This window comes from Lissotriton helveticus, chromosome 12 (genome assembly GCF_964261635.1).
Source record: "Lissotriton helveticus chromosome 12, aLisHel1.1, whole genome shotgun sequence".
Classification (NCBI taxonomy): domain Eukaryota; kingdom Metazoa; phylum Chordata; class Amphibia; order Caudata; family Salamandridae; genus Lissotriton; species Lissotriton helveticus.
The window spans coordinates 312,202,689-312,224,931 of NC_136073.1; the positions used below are offsets into that span (position 1 = coordinate 312,202,689).

At 46.9% G+C, this 22,243-nt stretch overlaps 1 protein-coding gene across 3 annotated transcripts in view; it reads left to right on the forward strand.

The window, feature by feature from the left end:
• Positions 1-19,662, forward strand: part of C12H16orf46 (chromosome 12 C16orf46 homolog) — a 132,567-nt gene extending 112,905 nt beyond the window's left edge. For all 3 annotated transcript variants that reach the window (XM_078671462.1, XM_078671464.1, XM_078671463.1), the window contains one exon: positions 18,291-19,662. In XM_078671462.1, the coding sequence (XP_078527588.1) occupies positions 18,291-19,358 (1,068 nt within the window). In that variant the 3' untranslated portion in view covers positions 19,359-19,662. The remainder of the gene's footprint in view (positions 1-18,290) is intronic.
• The last annotated feature ends 2,581 nt before the right edge of the window (positions 19,663-22,243 follow it).

The following is a 22,243-nucleotide window of genomic DNA, read 5'->3' on the forward strand; positions in this document are numbered from 1 at the left end:
CTTATACAATTTCCCTTGAAAATCAATACAAGAACCATTTCAATCCTCTAAAAATCCAGCAATTGTGGGAATCAAGAAGCAAAGCCCAGTGAAACAGCAACAGGGGCCGTCATTTCGGAGCTTTTAACATTTAAGGAATTATCAAATATTTTTTCGGATGTGGATTGGGAAGTCACAGACCAAACATCTCATCTGGTATCAAGCTTTTGCTGACCAGGTCTGAGGCTTGCTCTGCTCAGAAAGTCAAACCGGTTTAAGTCAGGACCTATTTCAGGACATATTTCTGGGTGGAATGTGGACTGCGGTTCAGAAACAAGGCCATCACCAACCCCTTTTTGTACCACTTTGTTCGCCATCAGTTGGCAGGGTATGCTCAGACGTGAGTCCCTTGCTCACTTTGCCATTGGATTAAAGCAAGCCGGGCTGAAGACGGCTGAAATGCCAGAAGCCGGTCCTCGGAAGCTTGTTTCCGGTCCAGGGAAGGCATGGCTTGGCAGTTCGGGCTGAACTGTTCCCATGAGGCACAGGGTCAGACTGATTTGCATATGGCCATGTCTGAACTGGGGTGGCGGAGTGGGCTAAAGAACGGTGATCGATTAAACCTAGATCTGTTGACTGGGTGTGAATGTTTGATTGGTTCAGATGCTCCGTCCATCACCACCCCTTTTTTGTACCATTTTGTTCGCCATAAGTTGGCAGGGTATGCTCAGACGTGAGTCCCTTGCTCACTTTGCCACTGGATTCAAGCAAGCCGGGCTGAAGACGGCTGAAATGCCAGGAACCGGTCCTCGGAGGCTTGTTTCCGGTCCAGGGAAGGCATGGCTTGGCAGTTCGGGCTGGACTGTTCCCATGAGGCACAGGGTCAGACTGATTTGTATATAGCCATGTCTGAACTGGGGTGGCAGAGTGGGCTAAAGAACGGTGATGGATTAAACCCAGATCTGTTGACTGGGTGTGAGTGTTTGATTGGTTCAGATGCTCCGTCCATCACCACCCCCTTTTTGTACCACGCGGTTCAGAAACAAGGCAGATGAAACTACTACACAGTCTCAAAGACGCAGCCCCCCTCCTGGACCCTTTCAAAGACAGAGAAGCCATAATGATCTTAATCCTAATGTTAGGAACCTTTGTATTTTGCAGTAGGCAGTGCATGCTCATAGAGGATACTGACACAGCTTAGAGTATCTGGAAGTGCTACACTTAGTCAGTGGTGAGCTAGTTTAAAAATTAGACCATGTAAAACGTGTAAAATAGGCTGTACTGGTGGCCATGCCAATACAGATCACAGAAAATTGGTCAGATTGGATCATTTATTGTAGCTTAATTAAAACTGTTACAATAGCTTTCAGACAAACTCCGCAGTGCCCCATGTTACAGAAGCTAATAAAGTTGCTACCATAGGCTGATCACAACGTCATAACAAATTGATTTATACGCAAGTCTAACTAAACCAAAAATATAAACATAACAGCATTAAATAAAACAGTCTTCAGAGTTTAAAACTCATGTAAAAAGACAGAATAAAAATATTACTTGGCATCACAGTTTTTTCTGCAGCATCTCAAAATGTAGACAGTATTTTAAACTGCACTGTAACAATCTCAAATGCAGGTTATGAAAAAAAATAAAGAAGCCAATAGCAACCTCCCAGCCTTAAGGCTGCAACAAATACATAATATATGAAAAACTGTGTTTTTCAGAGGATTGCATAACTTGAAATTCCTGCTCTTATTAAAATATGATCGGCATCTCTCAAAGAGTGAACTGTAACTATCTCATCCTGATGATCTTGTTTCTAATAGTTAGTGGCGGCTGCTGCCGGTCAAAACTGATGAGACAGCTCGGAGAAAAAAAAATACACTAACCTTTCGCTGCCGGCCGCCATGATCTTCTGCTCCTGCGCCTGTCCTCACTGCTCCTCTGCTTCCGGCACTCTATTACCCAGGAGCCCCTGCTCCCAGACTCTCCTCGCAAGGCCAATGCTGCTCTCATGCTATAACTCCCAGCCTGAGAGCAGCGCGGGGATTGGGCGGAGCGGGCCAGTCTCACGCTCCAGCAGGGAGTGGGAGCCCGTGCCCTGAGCACTGGGGATATCTCCAAGGAACAGCCTGGAGATATTAAAGTGTGCATGTAGGATTAGCCGGCTGTGGACGGTCGGCCAAACCGACATGCACACTTTCAGTGCCTACCACCATCCGCCCCCTGCTCTTGACATGACCTGGCCTCGCCCCGCCCTAGACCCGCAGGATTGGAAGGCAAAAATAAAATGACAATAAAATAGTTTTATTGTCATTTTATTTTTCTTCTGCCTGTTTTGTTTCAGCAGTGGGCCGACGTTCTTCCGCCATAGCGGAGGAGCCACCCTGCATTCATAGATACCCTTTCACAGATCCATCTTGAAAGGAGAGAACACTATATATTTCAATCTTAAGTTTAGCAAAGTTTCAAAATCTGACACTTTAGATACAATGGTTTGCAGCTCACTGACAGAAGAGGTACTCTGTCTTCCCATTTTACATGAATTTCTAATCATAACAAAGCATAAGGTAGCTGGGCTAACCAAGCCACTGATCCCGCTCTCGCTTCCCCGAATATATATGGGCAGAGAAGACTTTTTAAAGTATCTCAAGAAGTTCTCTCAGCTTATAAGCCTATTCAAGAAAATTGGCAGCATGGATAAAATCATGCAGCAATAATTGAATAACTTATCCATTTTCTGCTTGACTGGTCGAACTTGACAGCTCAAAAATCCGACAGAACTTTGCACATTGTACCAAATTAAGTGCTTTCAACTTACTCCCTGGCCAAACAACATTGCCGTAAATCAGTGTCAAGTAAAGCTCTCCGAAGTCAAATCCAGAGTGGTGCATTTATTCCAATGAATACGCTTTATATCTGAGGCAACGTGTCACAAATCCATATCCCTAAATTGTAGGGGAAATGGGTGCATTCAGTTTCTTCCCTCCCGAGATGCTGTTTTATCCAGTTCCAACGCCCTTTTCTGAAGATGACGACTTTTCGGTCAATCAAATCATTCATTTAATCTAGACAAAATGTCTTTCTAACGATTACAAATTTCATGTATAAAAGACAAACACGATCCCTGAAGTAAAACTAAAGGTTTTCCAAAGAAACTAGTAAAACCACCAAGGTGCACTGCCACGTCTAAAAAGCGCAGATTAGCTGAGAGTTTCATTGCTGATTAATGGGACATTACCGCTTATTTGGTAAATAAAAGTTTTACAATTTGCTGCTGCAAAGATAAGAAATAGCACTGAGCAGCAAAATAGGAGTATTAGTACCACTGCCATTTAAAATGCATATACATGTCCCTTCATTAGCCCTTATGAGTGACTCCATGCTTGGGCTAGAAACACACAATGAATCCCTAACTGAAAGGTAAGAACCTCTAACCTTAACTATAAGTCTGGCAACTGATCAATGTAAGGAAACACCTCATCGTCACACAAAGAATTAAGGGTAATAGAGGATGTAACTTCTTGGTAAATACAGCCTCTTACTTTTACAGTTCTGCATGGAGAACGCCTGGTTGGAGGGGAAGACATTCCACTGCTGTATGCGACCAAAGTCAATATGCAGACCTTTGTTTAAGTTTATCTGTCTTAAAACGAATCCATTACTTGCTGTTTCACTCATTAATATCTAATTGCAACACAGTAGAGAGATGTTAATTTGATCCCTGCAAAGGCAAAGAATGTGTAGATCTAATTAGGCTTACCTTTGCCAAGATATACCATGATATATATATATATATATCCAATCTCATGCCTGAGCGCCTGGGGCATCTAATTGGGTAAACAATTTAATATGCGTTTCAAAGTATGGTTTTTGATGATTTTCCAGGAGTCTATGTTCACAGGCCAGCAGTTCTGCATCATACAAAGCCTTTGAGATTACCTTACTTTCAAATGCTAATAAAAGCGTGGTAAGAAATAGTCCCCTGTGCTTGTGACTGAACTTTGCCAAGCCACTGGAGGTTACCCTAGACGGAACAGATGCCTGCTCTAAGTCCTGTGCCCAGTGAAAGGGGACACAAGCATTTATGCCAAAATATGTGTTGAAGTGTACTCTCTCCGTCTAATTTCCTCCATGCTGTCAGAAAGACTTGCTATATTTGTTCCCAAAAATAAGAAACTTTATTTTTTCAGTGTTTACTGCAAAATGGTTATAAATACTGTACTCGTGAAGGACCACCAAATGTCTTTGCTTACCATTATTAATACATTATTTGCATATAGTTAAATTGGGACAGGGACTCGTCTTTTTGTGGAAAATGATGAAGCAGTTTATTTTTATTTAAGTCGGTAAATCTGTCAAATTTAGATTTCACAATTTAGGTATTATCGATGTTAACTTCTAACTTATGCCCTCGATTGTAACTGGACAATGCTGAAAGAGCTCTTTAAAGACCATCCCTAATGTGAGATAACATAAAAGCATCATCTGTATCTTGAACCAGCTGCATTGGTCTGGTTTCTGCAAGTCCTGGCAATGTGCCATCAATGCAAAGGCTACAAAACAGGGCAGGGGTACTTAAGCAAACACTTGGTTGTCCTTTGATCTTGTAGATGCATTTAGAAATTTCCTGATACAGCCGCAATTTGACTGTGACCAATGTGTTACAATACGGTGCCTGAACAGCTCTCAGTAGCCGTGGTGGTATAAGTTTCAGTATCCAATAAAAAGGGGAATTCAGGGGTTTTGTTGTCTTGGAAGATGCAAGGACATACCCCTCACACTAATTCTAACTCTTATTATATTGGTTCCACAATAACCTGATGGCATAGTATCGCAAAGGCATGTCTTTCACAAAATGTCTTGAGGTCCCTGTCAGCACACACTGAAAGTGAAGTCAAGAGCTTTAGTTAGTGGCGGGAGGTGGGCAGATTTTAATAAGAGGCTTGGTAAACACATTTCAATGTTGTGTCAGTAAAAGGCCTATGCCGTACCTACCAATCCGTTGCACCACACCCAGTTGACCGAGGGCCAAGGGACTGGCCAGTGGTCAACATATACTATGGGTGGAGGTGGACTGAACACCTTGGGTGTATCCTAAGTCCAGCACAGCTGTGTGCGTTGCTAGAGAAGCAAGGTGGCTCACTTCCAGTGACATCAGAGATATTGTGACCACCTGTGCTCTGCCTGGGGAAAATAGCATCAGCCAAAAATGTTAAAATATGACAGGATAGCACAGATATTTGCAAGGTGGGAAGATTTGATTTTCGACCCCACAAGCAATTTTCACAGCAGTTTCTGATTGTCTTTTTCTCCAACCCAGTCTCTCTGGTTCTCCTCGCTGTGGGAGACCTTGCCTGAGGTGGTGCTGGGAGAGGCTGATATGTCTGTGTTATAAAGAGTAAGTGTTAGAACTGGGATTTCTGGTTGGCTAAGGCTTGCGCCAAAGCCAAGCAGAAACCACCACTCTAGTCAGGGCAAGGGAGTTACACGCCAAAGATAACCCCTGCTCACCCCCTTGGTAGCTTGGCACGAGCAGACAGGCTTATCCCGTAGGCAATGTGTAAAGCATTTGCGCACGCACACAGCAACAACATCCCAGGCACACTACAAAAGGAACTCCACACAAGGTTATATAAAAATAACTTTTGTATTGTCAAAACACATCAGACAGTAATCACGCAATATACATTGTGCCAACTGGCACGGGCAATATTCACAAGGGATTATTTACACCGGACAGGGCCACGTGGGCCACTGTCAGGATCAGCACTTAGTAGAACTAGCACTTAGTGTAACTGTAACACCAAATAACAATTATAGACCACACCCAGTAACCACTGGTAGCAGGTAGGTGCACACTACGCAATACTAATAACCATAGGCATCGATCACGCAGGGACACATAAACTCACTAGTATAAACTATACTAGGCAAAAACAACCTCCTAAGCAGGAAAACACATTTAGAGGTATCACAGGCATAAAGGCATTAACCAGTATAAAGACAGTAGGCAATCTCCTCACTAGTCTAAACACATTAGACCCTACCTCCTAAGTATAACTCACATTTAGGGGCATAAATCACAGTGAAGCACAATCTCACTAACACAAACCTCCGTAGGTAAAACCATCTCTAGAGGTATGAATACAGGGTGCGTAAACCATACTAGATGCATTACATTTCCTAGCACCACATTTAAAGCACATATCACATTTAGGGCCTTGCGCCCTATCCACATACCAGCCCCCCTGGCCATCTGGCCATCAAGAAGGGGCTCAAATGCCCTGTGTCCCGAATGCCTGGGCGCGCTGCCATCGCAGAGCCAGTCAAACCTAAACGTTGCAGCTGCCCACTACTTGCTGGGCAGCTGAGGACAAGAACAGGGCCAAAACGCTGCAGCTGGCACTAAGTGCTGCGCAGCTGTGGAAGGCCTGGCACCTCTGTGCCACTTTTGTCCCTCCCAGGGACTTGCACTCAGAATTGCACCTAAACGGAGCAGCTGCCCACTACTTGCTGGGCAGCTGGGAAGTAAACTGCAGCATGAGCCCTTACTGGCCCTCTGAGCAAACTGTGCCAAACGTTGGAGCCCTCTAGGCTCTGAAATAACTTAGGCCACTGTTGGAACCACCAAGGCTCTGAAAACAAACAGGCCCATCCTTGGGAGACCTCTAGCTCTGGAAATACAATAAGGTACCCCTGGGAGTCACCTGGCTCTGAAAAACAACTGGGGCTTCGTTGGAGCTCTCAGGCTCTAGAGATACATATGTCCCCTGGAGCCCACTGGCTCCTTAACTTATACTGCGCCAACTGGGGTAGCACGGACCCCTGAAGACCCCCCTCGGGGTTCTTTAAACAAATATGGCCAGGTTTAGAGCCACACAGGCTCCTGAAAACAAATATGCCCCTATGGGAGCCACCTAGGCTCTAAGATACTGGGGCCAATTGCTGGAGCCACCTGGCTCTTGAACTGAACAGACCAGAACAACGTGGGAGTGGCCCGCTCTCTGGTGCGGCCGCTCAGGGGAAACGACTATGGGGGCAGACACCAATAGCATGCCTCAGGAGGGACCCCACCCTCCCTGCCGTAGGACTCTGCCTGTACTCACCGGTCTCCTTCAGACTCGGGACAGGCGCCGGGATCCTCTCCAGTTCACCGGGGATCCTGGCAGTGCAGCAGAAGAGCCCCCATCCCTCGAGGCGCTCTCGAACATCACGGCTGGCACCGCTGGGCTCCCTCCACAAACACGGGAGCCCCGCGTCGGACTGGGAGCCTTCCTGTGTCCCTTCTCGCGTTGCTTCCGGCTTCCTCTGCTTCTTCCTTTTCACCCTGCGGTGGGGGAGCAGGCACCGGCAATGTGCCTCGCGTCCGCCTCCGAGCTGCACTCTCTGGCACCTGCGGGGCTCTCCCTCCGCATGGGAGCCCTGCACAGGCAGGCGCCATTCTCCTCCAGCCAGCTTCTCCTTCCGGCTGCATTCTTCTTCCCGCTTCCATCCCGCTTGCCCCGCCCACAACCAGGCGGGCCGCGGTTTGCGGCAGCAGGATTCCATCACCGAGGGGTAGGCTCCCTCTATAATTTAAAATGGCCAGCGGGGTGGCACCCGCTCTCTATAAAATAACCACGGCAAGACGCAGGGTGGGCACCTGCACACCAAAGAGAACGAGACAAGCAGGGTGGGCACCTGCAAGGAAGTCAGCCACAGCGGGGGAATCCCTACATTCGGATCCCCCTCACAAATGATCGCAGCTCAGTGCTGCAAGTTACAACCAGGAGCTCTTTCCCCCACAGCAAAACAAGGCGCCTTGGTGCCACATAGACAGGCGCTCTGCAGGGGAATCTTAAGTAAAGCACTCCCAGGGTGCTAGAGAGATGCAGCAAGGTCCGGGGACAAAGAGATGGAGCCACCAGTTCCTCAGCAAAGAAAAGTCCTCCTATGTCATGGGGCAGGGCATCCAGGGGCTGGGCAGGGCCAAGGGAGGCAAGCCTTCCCCATGGCCCCAGCAGCAGCACGCCCCTGGTAGATTCAAGTTGAGCACAAGAACATTTTTATGGGGTCACAGCCCCTCTTTTATACACAAAATCCCGTTGTCTCAGGCTGCAGGGCAGGAGTAGAACCAGTTACAACTGGTTCTTGAGCACTTTGTTGTGCTCAGCCTCTCTCGCTATTCACAGGACAGGCTAGGGACATCAGTCGCACCACATTCAGGTCCCAAGTTCACCCCTCCCTCACATCAACATGCAGATCTCTCCATTCACCACCGGGGCAGACCCATCCTGATTCCTGGAGCCAGGCACACCAGCCAGCTCCAGCCAATCACAAGCCAGACAGCCAATTCACATTCACTGCACAGACATGCCAACTTCTAGAAGTGGCACTTCCACACCAGACACAATAAATCCGCGCACATCATCGCGCAGCATTTAATCATACGAGTTCGCACATACCAAACTCGACCCTGCACTCCCCACACATCAGGAACTACCATGGACACACATATTCCCCATGCATTCCTATGGGAGGGCAGGCCAATCACCACACATACACAGAGAGCTCACACACTTTACACTGCACCACAGTGAAAAAGTGAGCAGAGGCCTAAAATCACCAACACCAGGTTACAGAAACAGGCTAGGCAAAAGCAAAAAGTTTTGGCGTGAACCTGCCAAAAGGGCCAAGTCCAACAGTAAGATAGCTTGGTAAACAAATATGATTAAACGAAAAGGGGTGACCCTGTGTCCCTCAGAACCTGGGTAAGTACATAAAAAACAAAAGGTGGTTCTGTTGGGTTTTAGCGAACAACAGCGTTGGTAACACAGCTATAAATGCAGTTTAAGGTTTAAAGCCTCTGACACAAAAACACCAAGCTTAATCAATAAAGCATGCAGGCATCGATTGTTTCAACGTACTTAATAAATAAGACATGGGAAAATCAAAATTTAATTAATCAAATGTTTATCCCAAAATTACTTCGTTCATTAGTACATAAAGTATCTTAATACGGACTGTCAATAACAATACAGAATAAGGGAGGTGACACAAATGCAAAGAATTCAGGTAGTGAATATTATATACAGTGCAGACATACATATATGTACAGGTGGTGGAATAAAATACAAAATAGGCCAGAAACTTGTTACACAAACAAGAAATTCTATATATCAAAGTATAGAGTCTTGTCGATGCTGGACCTAATATAGAGCGTCGACGTTTCGACCCTGGAGTGCCCCAGTTGGAGGTCACGGCGGGTCTTTCTCAAGACAGGAGGAGGTGATGACAGTCTGAAAATAAATTAAGCAATGTGTCAAAGAGGCGCTAGATGCAGCATGATAAATGGATGCATCTGTAGGGTTATCAATACTCACCCTACTGAAGGCCGGTTACTTAGCCAGGACGGGATGGGAGTGGCACAATGGCCTGAAATCTGTGGAACAGGAGCAGTCCCAGATTAATTACTTCAAGAGTTTAAGCGTGCCCATTGCCTGAGTGGCAAGTGTGAGTACACCGTTACGTGAAATCCAGGGATTTGTATATCGGGTGTATCAATTTTTTCACATGACAATCACCTTTCACAAACACTCCTGTCCGTCACTCGATGACGTATTCACGCCATCTGTGTGTTCTATTGCAGGAAGCTGTCGCCTAGCAACCCACTGGCGTCTCCATCGACGTGCACGCGTCCCCGCGGCCACGTCGTATTCCAGATTTAATCGGGTTTCCATTTCAAAACTGGAAAGGTGCCGCATTACCGCGCCGCGGTTTGTACGCGCTCAGTTTTAATTTTACTTTGCTTTTGAATCACTGGCCGTTTTATTTAGTTTTGCTCTGTTTTAATTGGCAACTGGTTGGGCTCTCTCCCCCCCCCCTCATACCTGCATATAATTGTTGTAACTGCACCACCGCTTTGGTGGACCCGGGTTCTGTGGGTGGTCTGGGGATAGACGATCGGCGCCATTTTGGCTTGGGACGCTGGTCTTTCGGCGGGCGCCATCTTGGAGCGTCCCTGCGCTCCTCCCTCCATTTCTATGCCTATTTAAAGTCGTTCTCTCCCGTGCAGCGGGAACGCGCAGTTGGACGCCGTCGCTTGCCGGAGTCTTGCCAGAGTCCTGCCCGTCTGCGCCCGTCCGCGCTGAGGACGCGCGTTGGGCGCGGCGGGCCCCTCCCATTTAGCACCTTCTGGGAGGTAGGATGATTGTCTACACCAGTGCATTGCTTCGGGCGATTGGGCAGTCCATTCCACGATGCGTTTTTGCACCGACCCATCCCCTGTCTGGCCCCTATCAATGTGCCTGCAAGGGATGGCCTCTCGACCAGCCAACGGGTATTCGGGACTATGACAACACAGCAGCTCTATTGGAAGGCAGAAGTGTGCCTCAGCTGAGCAAGTGTCGTGTTCATGGTCTGCGTATCTTAAATCTTAATACCAGATCTCTGGTCAAACATTATCTGTCTATCATGGACCTTATCGCCGACGAGGAGCCAGATCTGTTTATCATCACTGAGACCTGGCTCCAGGACACAGACACAGACATAATTAATCTGGCTTGCCCTCCAGGATATTCACTCTTTACGCAGAATCGCCTGTCAAGAGGTGGAGGCATTGCCTTAGCTATAAAATCCACCTTTGTGTGCACTTGGACGGGTTTGCATATTGCGGGGTGCGAAAGCGCCCTGTTTAAGATCACCATCAGTCCTCAGTTCACGCTGTCTGGGATGGTCGTGTACCGCCCCCCAGGCAGTGATGTAGCATTCAGGGGAGCATTCCCTGAGGCGGTTAGTACGCTAGCCAGTGACTGCGCCAATTTTTGCATCATAGGTGACCTCAACCTGCATTTTGATAATCAACAGACCTCGGCCATCAGTGGTCTTCTGGCGGATCTGGAGGCTCTTCAGCTGACCCAATTTGTCACTCAACCCACACATGTGGCTGGTCACATCCTGGACCCGTTTTTTACTAACTTATCGGATGTCCAGGTTTTGGCTATTTCTCCATTGGGCTGGACTGATCATTTTTTGGTGTCCGTCTGGCTACCTCTCCCCGAAACCCCTATTACTCCATCTCCTAAGTGGATCCCTCGGCGGCACTGGAATAAGCTCAGGCTAGAGGACCTACATTACATCATGGCTGAAGAGCCATTAGGCCCCCTGCTTAATGTCACCTCGGGCTACGAACAATTCTGCAGCTGGACTACCAAGGCGCTTGACAAGCTGGTGCCTATTGTCTCAAGTAAATCTAGCTCCAGGCAGTCGAGTCCTTGGTACGACAGTGCCCTCCGTGCCCTGAAGGGTACATGTAGAAGGGCAGAAAGGGAGTGGCGGAAGACGTATGATATGGCCAAAAAAAACATGTATCTGGCTTCAGTCAAGCTCTACCATCGAGCTATTTGTAGAGCCCATGCGGCGTTCTATGCGACGGAATTCCGCAACAGCCACATTCCATCGAAGACCATATTCAAAGCCCTCAAAAATCTGATGGCTAAGAGAGCGGCTCCGCAAGTGGATGGTTCTACCTCCCATTGCGAGACTTTGGCCGCTTTCTTCTTGGAGAAAGTTAAGACCATTTACCAGTCGTTTCCCAGCACGACGCTGCCTCTCATCCCTCTGAATGGCCCTTGCAGCTGCCCGGCATTTCACTCTCTCCCTACTCTGTCTTGGGATGGGTTTGTCAAGTTGGCACAACGAGTCAAGTCCGACTCTCCTGCGGACCCGCTTAGACCTGCCCTTTTTAGAGATTCCTCTTTTCAGGGGCGTACGGCGGTGTGCTCGCTGATTAACCTTTCCTTGACTTCAGGCACGGTTCCTGCCAAGTGGAAGCAGGCGGTGGTCTCCCCGATCCTGAAAAAACCATCATTGGATCCTTTAGACCGGGAAAACTACCGCCCGATTTCATTGCTCCCCTGGCCGGCCAAAGTCATGGAGGCCCACGTCAACCTGGCTCTGATTGAGCATATGGCCCAGGCCAATGTCCTCGATCCTACGCAGAATGGGTTCCGTGCTGGTCACAGCACGGAGACGGCCCTTCTGGCAATGGTAGAACATCTGCGGAGTGTGTTGGATGCAGGTCAAACGGCAGCGCTTATTTTATTAGACCTTAGCGCTGCCTTTGACACGGTGTCCCATCGCATCCTTCTGCACTGCCTGGAGGACATTGGCATCTGTGGCTCTGCTCTGCAGTGGTTCCGTTCCTTCCTTAGCGATCGCTCCTTCTGCGTTGCCACCCCTCCTTTTCAGTCCAAATTCCATCAGCTGGACCTGGGGGTCCCTCAGGGCTCTTCGCTGAGTCCCACGCTTTTCAACTTGTACGTGCGGCCGCTGGCTGAAGTCGCCAGGCAATGGGGCCTAACCATGGTCTCGTATGCCGACGACACGCAGCTAGCGGTCACGATCAGCGGGGATGCCGAACAGGACGCCCCCAGGTTTCGAGATGGGCTGAGAGAGGTGGCCAGCTGGATGAATAACAACTGTCTCCAGCTGAACGCGAAAAAAAACTGAGGTGATGATCGTTGGGAAGGGAGCGGACCGCTGGGGAGGCGTTTGGTGGCCTCCGGAGTTAGGGCCGGCTCCTACTCCAGTGATGGAACTTAGGAACCTGGGAGTGTGGCTAGATCACACCCTTTGCTTCACTACCCATACCAAGAGAGTGGCCGCATGCTGTTTTGGTGTCTTGCGTGGGTTAAGGCCGGTGCTCAAATATTTTGATGCCCCGACGAGACAGCTGATTATTCAAGCGACGATTATCTCCCGGCTGGACTATGCCAGCTCGCTCCTGCTGGGAGTTAACCAATCTGAGATCGTCCGCCTGCAGCGAGTACAGAATGCTGCTGCGAGAGCAGTGGTGGGTTTGCCGAGGTCCTGCCCCATTTCCAATACCCTGCAGTCCCTACACTGGTTACCGATTAAAAGTCGAATCCACTTTAAGGCCCTTAGCCTTGCCTTTAAAATCTTAAAAGGATCGGCACCTGAGATCCTCAATAATCTTTTATCCGCCTATGTCCCGACTCGCTCTCTGAGATCTCTTGGGCAATCTCTGGCGGTTATCCCGCGTTTCAGGCTTAGCCGGATGGGAGCGGCCGTTCGTTTCGTGTGAGAGCTGCGGCTCTCTGGAACTCCCTCCCTTTGGAAATTCGCTTGCTAGAGGATCTATTGGCATTTCGTAGGGCCGTGAAAACTTACCTGTTTTAATTTCTTTACCCGGAGCTGTACTTCTTTTGCGTTGTGTTGTGTTTGCCTTTTCCTTGCGCCAGGACGCTCCTTAGCTGGAGCATCTGTGCGCAATATATAAATGATAATAACATAACATAACAAACTTAACCTTGTTACCGTGTCAAATTCTGAAAATATGCCATGAGGTCACTAATTGCCCGGCATTCCCTGGAGATCTTTTAATTATTTTAATCTTTCCACATGACGAGCACCTTTCACAATCACTTCTGTCCGTCACTCGATGACGCACTGACGCAACCTGCGAGTTACAATGCAGGAAGCTGTTACCTAGCGACCCACTGGCGTCTACATCGACGTGCACGCGTCCTCGCGGCCACGTCGGTTTCCAGATTTAACCGGGTTTCACTTTTCCGGCCACTGCCTAACTCAGAGTAGGTCTAGGATGGGACGCTTGCCCTCCTAGCTACCTAACGGATTCGTTCGTTTGAATACGACAAGGTAAGATCAGCGAGATGCCTTCACAGCCCTTGATGCAAGGCACTAACTTTCTCGTGTCACGATAGCAATCGTCTCGGCTCACGTTTCGTTTCTCAAAACGGATCCCCCGCGATCTCTTTTTAAGCTCATTTTGATACTACTATAGATCACTGTATGGCACCCTTAAACCGCCAACACCTGGACGTTTCTCTCTAGTCACTTTATGGTTATGCACGACCTCTAGCCGAGTGTTCATCTGCACCGGCCACAACTAAGTCAGTTTTTCACCCCCCTGCCTGAGTCAGTAATTATCTTTCATCCCTGCCTCACCGAGTCACTCAACGGTATTTACTTAACTCCAGATCACTGAACTGTACCGTTCAGGGAACAGGCACCCACACACGATATACAAATCCCTGGATTTCACGTAACGGTGTACTCACACTTGCCACTCAGGCAATGGGCACGCTTAAACTCTTGAAGTAATTAATCTGGGACTGCTCCTGTTCCACAGATTTCAGGCCATTGTGCCACTCCCATCCCGTCCTGGCTAAGTAACCGGCCTTCAGTAGGGTGAGTATTGATAACCCTACAGATGCATCCATTTATCATGCTGCATCTAGCGCCTCTTTGACACATTGCTTAATTTATTTTCAGACTGTCATCACCTCCTCCTGTCTTGAGAAAGACCCGCCGTGACCTCCAACTGGGGCACTCCAGGGTTGAAACGTCGACGCTCTATATTAGGTCCAGCATCGACAAGACTCTATACTTTGATAGATAGAATTTCTTGTTTGTGTAACACGTTTCTGGCCTATTTTGTATTTTATTCCACCACCTGTACATATATGTATGTCTGCACTGTATATAATATTCACTACCTGAATTCTTTGCATTTGTGTCACCTTCCTTATTCTGTATTGTTATTGACAGTCCGTATTATGATACTTTATGTACTAATGAATGAAGTAATTTTGGGATAAACATTTGATTAATGCAATTTTGATTTTCCCATGTCTTATTTATTAAGTACGTTGAAACAATCGATGCCTGCATGCTTTATTGATTAAGCTTGGTGTTTTTGTGTCAGAGGCTTTAAACCTTAAACTGCATTTATAGCTATGTTACCAACGCTGTTGTTCGCTAAAACCCGACAGAACCACCTTTTGTTTAATTTTGGTAAACAAATAGGTTAGTCCTCAATTTAAGGAGAGCGCTGTTTTGCCACAAGAGTCTTTCAACATCGTAAACTTTACAGAAAAGACCTTGGCCATAAAGTATCTCTCCTAAAGTAAGAAATACTTCACAAGTTTGATAAAGTTGATGTAGGAGATGTTCTTGATTGTTAGGTGTAGTGGGTACCTACCATTGATCAACAAACCTGATGTCTTTGAAACTAGTTTCCTTTGTGGGTCTTCCACTGGTCGCATGGAGACGGGGGCCTCTCTGTAGCCTTCCAATCAAATTCCCTACAGCAGGATAAGGTTCTCATTGATGACTCTTTCAAACCCCGATCAGAAGAAATAACGGATCCAACATCATGAATACACATTCAAATTAAAAGCACACAGACATTACATAAATTATTCACATAAATCATTCAAAAGATTAGTCTACCCTATTGAACCATACCATCATTAGTCAGCCTACTAGATTCGTCTTTTTACTGTAATTTGATTCTAAAATCGAGGAGTCAGAAATCAGGTTGCAAGTCACAGCAATACAATCATGTATATTAGTTTATTTTGTGATGTTTACATAGTGTGTTTTAAAAAATATATATATTTTACTGAGTTTTATATAGCGCGAACTTGACCCAAATCGGTATCAGAGCGCTTTACACAAGCACCAGTTGCATTACATGAGGACACATTCATTTTTGTTAGGCACGGGGAGATTAAGGCCCAGATGCATCAACGGAAAATCTGGTCGCAAAGGGGCAGATTCTCGGAATCTGCCCCTTTGCGACCGGTATTTTTGCATTTGGGATGCATCATCCCAAATGCAAAAATCGCAAATTGAGAATTCGATAAATTGAGATTAGTTGCATTTAAGGAATCTCAAATTGAGATTTCTTAAATGCAATGCATTAACGTTTAAAAAATAGCGATTTCGCTAATAGGGCACGCAAATTACCATAAAGTACAACTTCATGGTAATTTGCAAAAGTTTCATGTTGCGGATCAATTTCAGGGGTGCAACAGGGTGTCCTTTGGACACCCCTGCACCCTAGAAATCGTATTCTCATTTTGTGATTCGCTAATTGCAACTCGCAAATTGAAAATTCTTCCCATTCATTCCTATGGGCCTCTAGGCCCATAGGAATGAATGGGGAGGTATTCCTTAATTGCGACTCGCAATTAAGAAATTTTAAGAAATCGCTATTTTTAAAGTGATTTCTTCTTGCATACCATTTTGCTATTCTTTATTAGCGATTCCTTATTTTTCGCTAATAAGGAATCGCAAAATGGATACTTGATGCATCTGGGGGATAGTGATTTTCCCAGAATCACAGGATTGTCAGGTCATTGCCAAGACTCGAATCCAGTTCCCCAGATTCGAGGTCAGCCGACCTAGCCGTTAGGCCACCAAAAATTAATAGCTTCCATTGTATGGAAAAAGGATTGCCACCTTGGGAGTAAAGTAGCTACCTCCGGTTGATATCAGCAGCACGGACACATCAGAACTTGAATAGGTTGGTCACTGTTGTTATAATTAATGCATGAAGGACATTGAGGTTGGTGACTTGAGATGATCAGTCCCTTTTGTGTTGCACGTTATCAAGCTGTGAGGACGGAGGCAAGATAACAACAATAGTGGAACCTGATCCACCATGTTTATCTGATGTGCAACAATGTGGCCAATTTGCCTTTGTTACTGATCTGGAAGCATTATAAAGTAGCGCCCAAATCAAAACAAGTAGAGGGTAAGCTAGCAAAGCTATTACCCACAGGAACACTGAGGGTTTTCATTTTAGCGAGTTTGTCTCATGGTCTACATAGAGGCATCACTAAGCCCACCCCCCCAAATAAAAGTCAGGGACAGATTCTTATTAAAGGACTCTGAAATGTTTGATGATCAAGGGCTCTAGTTAACCTACGTTATAAAAAACAAAACAATAAAAAACGGAATAATGCTCGACTCCTTGCAAAGGTGATGACAATTCTAAGATGGTTAGCCCTTCGACGTCAATACTTTTTGTGTGAAGAATACAATCTGAGTCTTGGGCAGGAAGGGGAATCTGGTTAAATGGTGTGCGGTCTACCTGTGGCAGTGGTGAGTTAACACCACTTTTGTGGGTAATTACCCATGGCTTCTTGGGGCCTGGTTCACGAACATAGAGTCCGGACTGTTTGAATTACATATCTCATAAGCACCTGGTTAAATGTAGAAGACAGGCTCCCCAGACCCAATAAGTGACCAGGTTGAAATTGACCTCAGGAGCTGAAGATGGGGTGCATGAGCCTCACCATTGCTGCATACTTTCTACTCTTATTCCAGGCACGTAAACAGATTTTCGAAACAAATCAAACAGTGTTTTGGACCTTCTTAAAACTCAATTGTGTTTTTATGTAGGTGAAGTATTGAAAAATGGTGTGGACTAGTGTGCTGAATATACTAGAAAGCCGTATCTGCAGTGGCGTTTTTGTTTCTACCTCAAGGTTCTAATGCCACAAAAACATGGGGAGAGGATGTGGTCTCTTGGCTAGACTGCCGACTTAAGAGCTGGGAAACCAAGGTTTGAGTCTCGGGGTTGACTCCACAACCTGTGATTCTGGTCAAATCACTAAACCTCCCCGTACCTACCAAAAATAAAGTAAAACGTAAATGTGTCCTTCGGTAACAAAATTGGTGCTCATGTACAGCGCCCCAATACCTTCGGGTCGAGATCGCGCTATATAAATCTGCACACAAAAAAAACATTTTACAAGTAAAAGAAATTTGGATATGCTGACTCGTCCTCCACTGTCTTTGGTTTGATAGACTTTTAAGCATATTCTTACGGACGTTTGATCATTGCTATAACTTAGCAATCTGAAGTTAGTTTGTTTACTAGAAAATTACATTTCGCTTATTCACATTTTTGATGCATTAAACTGCAAGGGTACCCTTCCAGCACAAAATACTATGCTTAGACATGGTTTAATACTTTTCCAAGTTTGTATGTGTGTTCACAGTTCAGCAAACATCCCAAGTTTGAAGAGTTAGGAAAAAACTTTTCTCGAGCATTACACCAGCCTTGTGGGGGCTTCATTTTGACGCAAATCCCTGTCTACCATTTTCAAAAGATAGGGCTTTGCATCTGAACCCATGGGTGGTTGCCACGTCCCTTGACGCAAAGTACTGCAAAGTGATACTTTGCTTTATTTTAAGACTACTTTCCAGCACAAATCAGGATTTGCGTTGGAAAGTAACTCCCAATGCAAGCCTTTGCACTGGTTTGTATCACTTCTTGTAACTGCACCAGAGCAAAAGCTTGATAAACCTGGCCCCTTCTGTACCATTACCTACACCACTATTTTACTGAGTTCATAATGCAGCCTCAGCTCTCTAATTACAACCTTGCTATTTAACAATGAAAATGCGCCTAATTAACTGAAATCGCTTTGTTTTCTTTTGTCTCTTGATGAAATAATTATTAATGGATATGTCATTTGCTTCATGCTTCACAGGTGCAAGGCTGGGGTCGAGTTTCTCCATACATGTGTCTTCGGCCCAGGAAAAATCCAAGGAAACCAAAGCTCAGAGAGGACAGCAGCTGCGTGCTGTGTTCAGAAATGCAGAAAGTCACAGATAGAGTGCTGACCCCCGACAACAAACCAGCACGGGATCAGCCGTCACTAGACAACAGGTCTGTTGCCTCATGTACAGTCTCACTGGAGGCAGATCTACGCCCTGCAGAGGAATTCCCATCTGTGTGCAGTTCCTCTCATTGTTCTCTACTTGATGCTTCTAAAGAAACGGACAGTGACAGATGGGCTACTGTCCAGAAATACCAAGGAGAACCACAACAAACATACTTTCTTTCATCCTGGTACCAGGAAAAACCTAAAAGCCCGGAAGCCAATTTATTGCGAGAATTTGACACCTTGAGCCTCAAAGCTACAATTCCTATTTCTGAGAGTGGCCAGAAAGAATATTTGACTTTAAATACCTTTGCCGTTCTCCCACCAGTGAAAGCTGCAGTTTTAAATCACCGCTCTTTTTCTGCTGGCAGGAAGGTCAAAGGCGTATTGATGCCGCCACAGGTGAAAGTGCCAAGTCATGCTCTCATAGAGGACCATTTGTGTGGCTATTCTGCAAAAAAGACAGAGCACAAAGAGGAGAGAGACGCTCTTGATAAAATGCCTGATCTGGTCAGTCAGCAGATAAGAATGCACGAGGCCGCATCCCTCCTTGCGCCCAATGTCCCAAAGGGTCATCTTCTGCAGGAAGCAGAACGTCTGTACTGGCAGTACTCTTTCCTGCCTGGTAAAAACAATGCCACTGTAAATGGTATGTCTTCAAAACATCACTCTCGTCTCAGCAGCCTGGGACTAGCACACATCCCTCAAAATAAGCGAAATGTGAGGCTGGATGACGTGAGAGCACCCTTGGCTCCACAGGCCAGAAATCCCAGTGAGGCTAAGCGACGAAACCGATCCAAGATGGCCGCCGCATCCCTACTTTCAGCACCAATACTGCCCTCGCTGACAGTCACCAGAGTTGAAATACCAATCTGTTCCCACAGACTTATGTAACCTTTGTTAAATTAGGTCACACAGAACAATGCTGCTTAAGAGCCTACTGAACAAAACGTCTTGAAAAATGTGTGTAGGCGGACACACTTCGCAGCAAACAGATAGTCACTGTTCTCCACTCGGCATTTTTTAAGAACCCTAAGTTGTGCCCTTTAGTTCCAATAATACTTGACTCAGTTATACATTCTAATTATTAAGAAACTATGTTTTTAAAAAACTCTGTATTCAAATATTTTATTCATTGATGAGGAATAATTCCTATTGCTCATAATAAACGCAATAAATATATCATGCTTCCCTTGCATCCGAAGTAAATGGCTACACAATTGTTAATGCTCATACCCAACAGAAACGTGCCCCCTATTTCTCCTCACACATTGCTTCCGAAAACAGAACATTTCCTTTCTCCCAGATTCCATTATTTTTCCTAACAACTTTTTAACTTCTGGGTTGTTTCTTCAGCAAAATAAGTATACATTTTCAATCATTTCTGTGGCTAACTCTGCTCATGTGCAAAATCTTCCCTTCTTCACGAGAAACACTGTTGAGTTGATTACTTGATAACGTAATATCACGTACACTAAAAAATGGTTATTCTTGAAGCTTAAAGAACAAGTGACTTACCTTCTCTGACGTCTTTTCTGGTAGAGACTATCTAACCACAGTTTCTTCACCTTTTGTATATCGCCAGGTGTCAGACTCGAACTGGAAACTTTTACATAGCAATTTCCCTCCAGTGCCGACAGGGAGTATCAAATGGTATGTTGCTTCATGCCGCTCCGTCGCGAATGTAATGACGGGCACTAGGCCCTCATTATGCTGATGGAAATGACACACGTACACAGTGATAGTGGGTAGCTAATGGGCCCTGAGCACGTGCACTCAGTCCCTTTTATTGGCCAGGGTCATCTGACCAATGACGCCTGGTGGTGGGTGGGTGTTTAGTGTACTGACATCAGAGTGAGACACTGGACCGTGTCTACGATATTACATCCCTCCCAACCTTAGTTAAGAAAATTAAACTAACTAAAGTCCAACCTGTGGGAAAGAATATATCTCACACCAAACCCATAGCTCAAACACAACGACTCCCACGTAGTCTTCTCCACTGCTGGTCACGTTAAATACTGGCAATGGTGTCTCTTCTTGCCTTGGCAGACTTGCAGCTTGGAGGTGGGCTGTACAGTCTCTCTCGCTCTAACTCACGTCTCGTGAATGTGTATAGGTAGGAATATCAGGTCCCTCGTGTGTTGCTTTCCGCTGGACCATCCTTGTTAAGATGTTTGGTTCAAACTGGTGTCTGTTCCTGACGGGATCTTCAGCTGCAGGTTATCCCTCTCACGGATACCCCTCTCTCGTGGGTGTCCCCTCTCACTGGACGACCCAAAGGCCCTTTTCTGCCAGGCTCCCACTGGACCTGAGGACATGCCGCCTTGCCGCTCCAAAGTGTTGAAGGGCGTCGCTACGGGTCCTCTCTCCGTGTCCGAAGCTCCACCAGAAAGGGTGTTGTTGGCACTGGTTCCGTCTTGCGCTACCTTCGGTCCTCCAGGATCTTCAGCGCAAGCTTCAACAGTCCGTCTCTCGTTGTGGGATCCGCTGCCATCGGTGTCCCTGAGGCCTCTGCCCCTGGATTTCCGCGGCCCTGTGTCCGTTCCATCCCAGAGGTGGTTGTTGCCAACAGACCGGCCTGCTCGCTTCTGTCATTCCTGGGTGACTGTCTGGTTCACACGTGGATGCTTACTTCCAGTGATGTTACATGTGTCCCGGTCGTGCGTGTGGACTGTCGTGCACCTCTCACGTTCTCCTCGGTGTTTCCCCCCCTGGTGTGTTGTAGTGTCTTGTTCCACACTCCTCTTCGCTCTGCTCCTTTCTCTTGTCTTCCTGTCGTCGTGCTGCTCAGACCTCTTCTCCTTTCTTTTCTTCGGTGGTGGCAAACGTGCCACTCAGACCCTTTCTTTCTTTTCTTCGGTGGTGGCAAACGTGCCACTCAGACCTCTTCTCCTTTCTTTTCCTTTGAGGCGTCATGCCACTCACTCTCCTCTTCCTTTGTGGTGTCGTGCCTCTCCTTCTCCATCTTCCTTTTTGCAACGCGGTCTGGTCATCTTGCTGTCTTCGTCTTCCTGACCAGACTTCTCCAGGCAGCGTGCACTCCGCCTGTTTCCCCCTGGTCTTGTCCTGGTTCTCGGACACTGTCTCCTTCTAGTCTGTGACTGGACTGGTCGTTGCGATCTTCTCTCTTAACTCTGAATGTTAAACTGTGGTTGTCGAAGTTCGCTGGTCCATGTTCGTGGACTGTGTCTTGGTGGTCGAACTTCTTGGACCTCTTGCCGGTACACTCTGCCTATGCTGGCAGGCCATCCTCGGTGCTCCTGCTGGACCTCTTGCCATGTCACTGTTTGCTGACCCTTGCTTCGGTCACCTCTATTCGCGACCCCCTGTTGGGTAGGCTTCTTGGTGCGGCCATCTGGCTGGCCGGCTTCTTGGATGCGTCACGTCGTGTGACCGTTCAGGTTCTTTGTGCGACCGTCTGGTTGGTCGGCTTCACCTTCTCCTTTGCGACCAGACTGGGTGGTCGGCTTCTCCTTCTGCGTGAGTCATCATGCTTCGACGTCTTCCGTGTGCTCGTTACTCACTCTGTTGCGGTGCTGTAGCGTTGGCACGTTCCTGTCCGCGCTCTTCCTGTACTTCATTGGGTGCGGAGGGTTACGTCACCACTCTTTCTTGCTTCGCGTTCAGGTCACTCCCCGTTACTTCATGGGGTGTGCTTCCCGCACGTTCTTTTCTTTCTGTGGTCTTTGAGAGGCCTCTGCCTTCCTTGCGCTGCCTCGCACTTGCCAGGTGGAGAGTCTCGGGACCACTGTATCTTTGTGTGGTGGTGCTCCTGT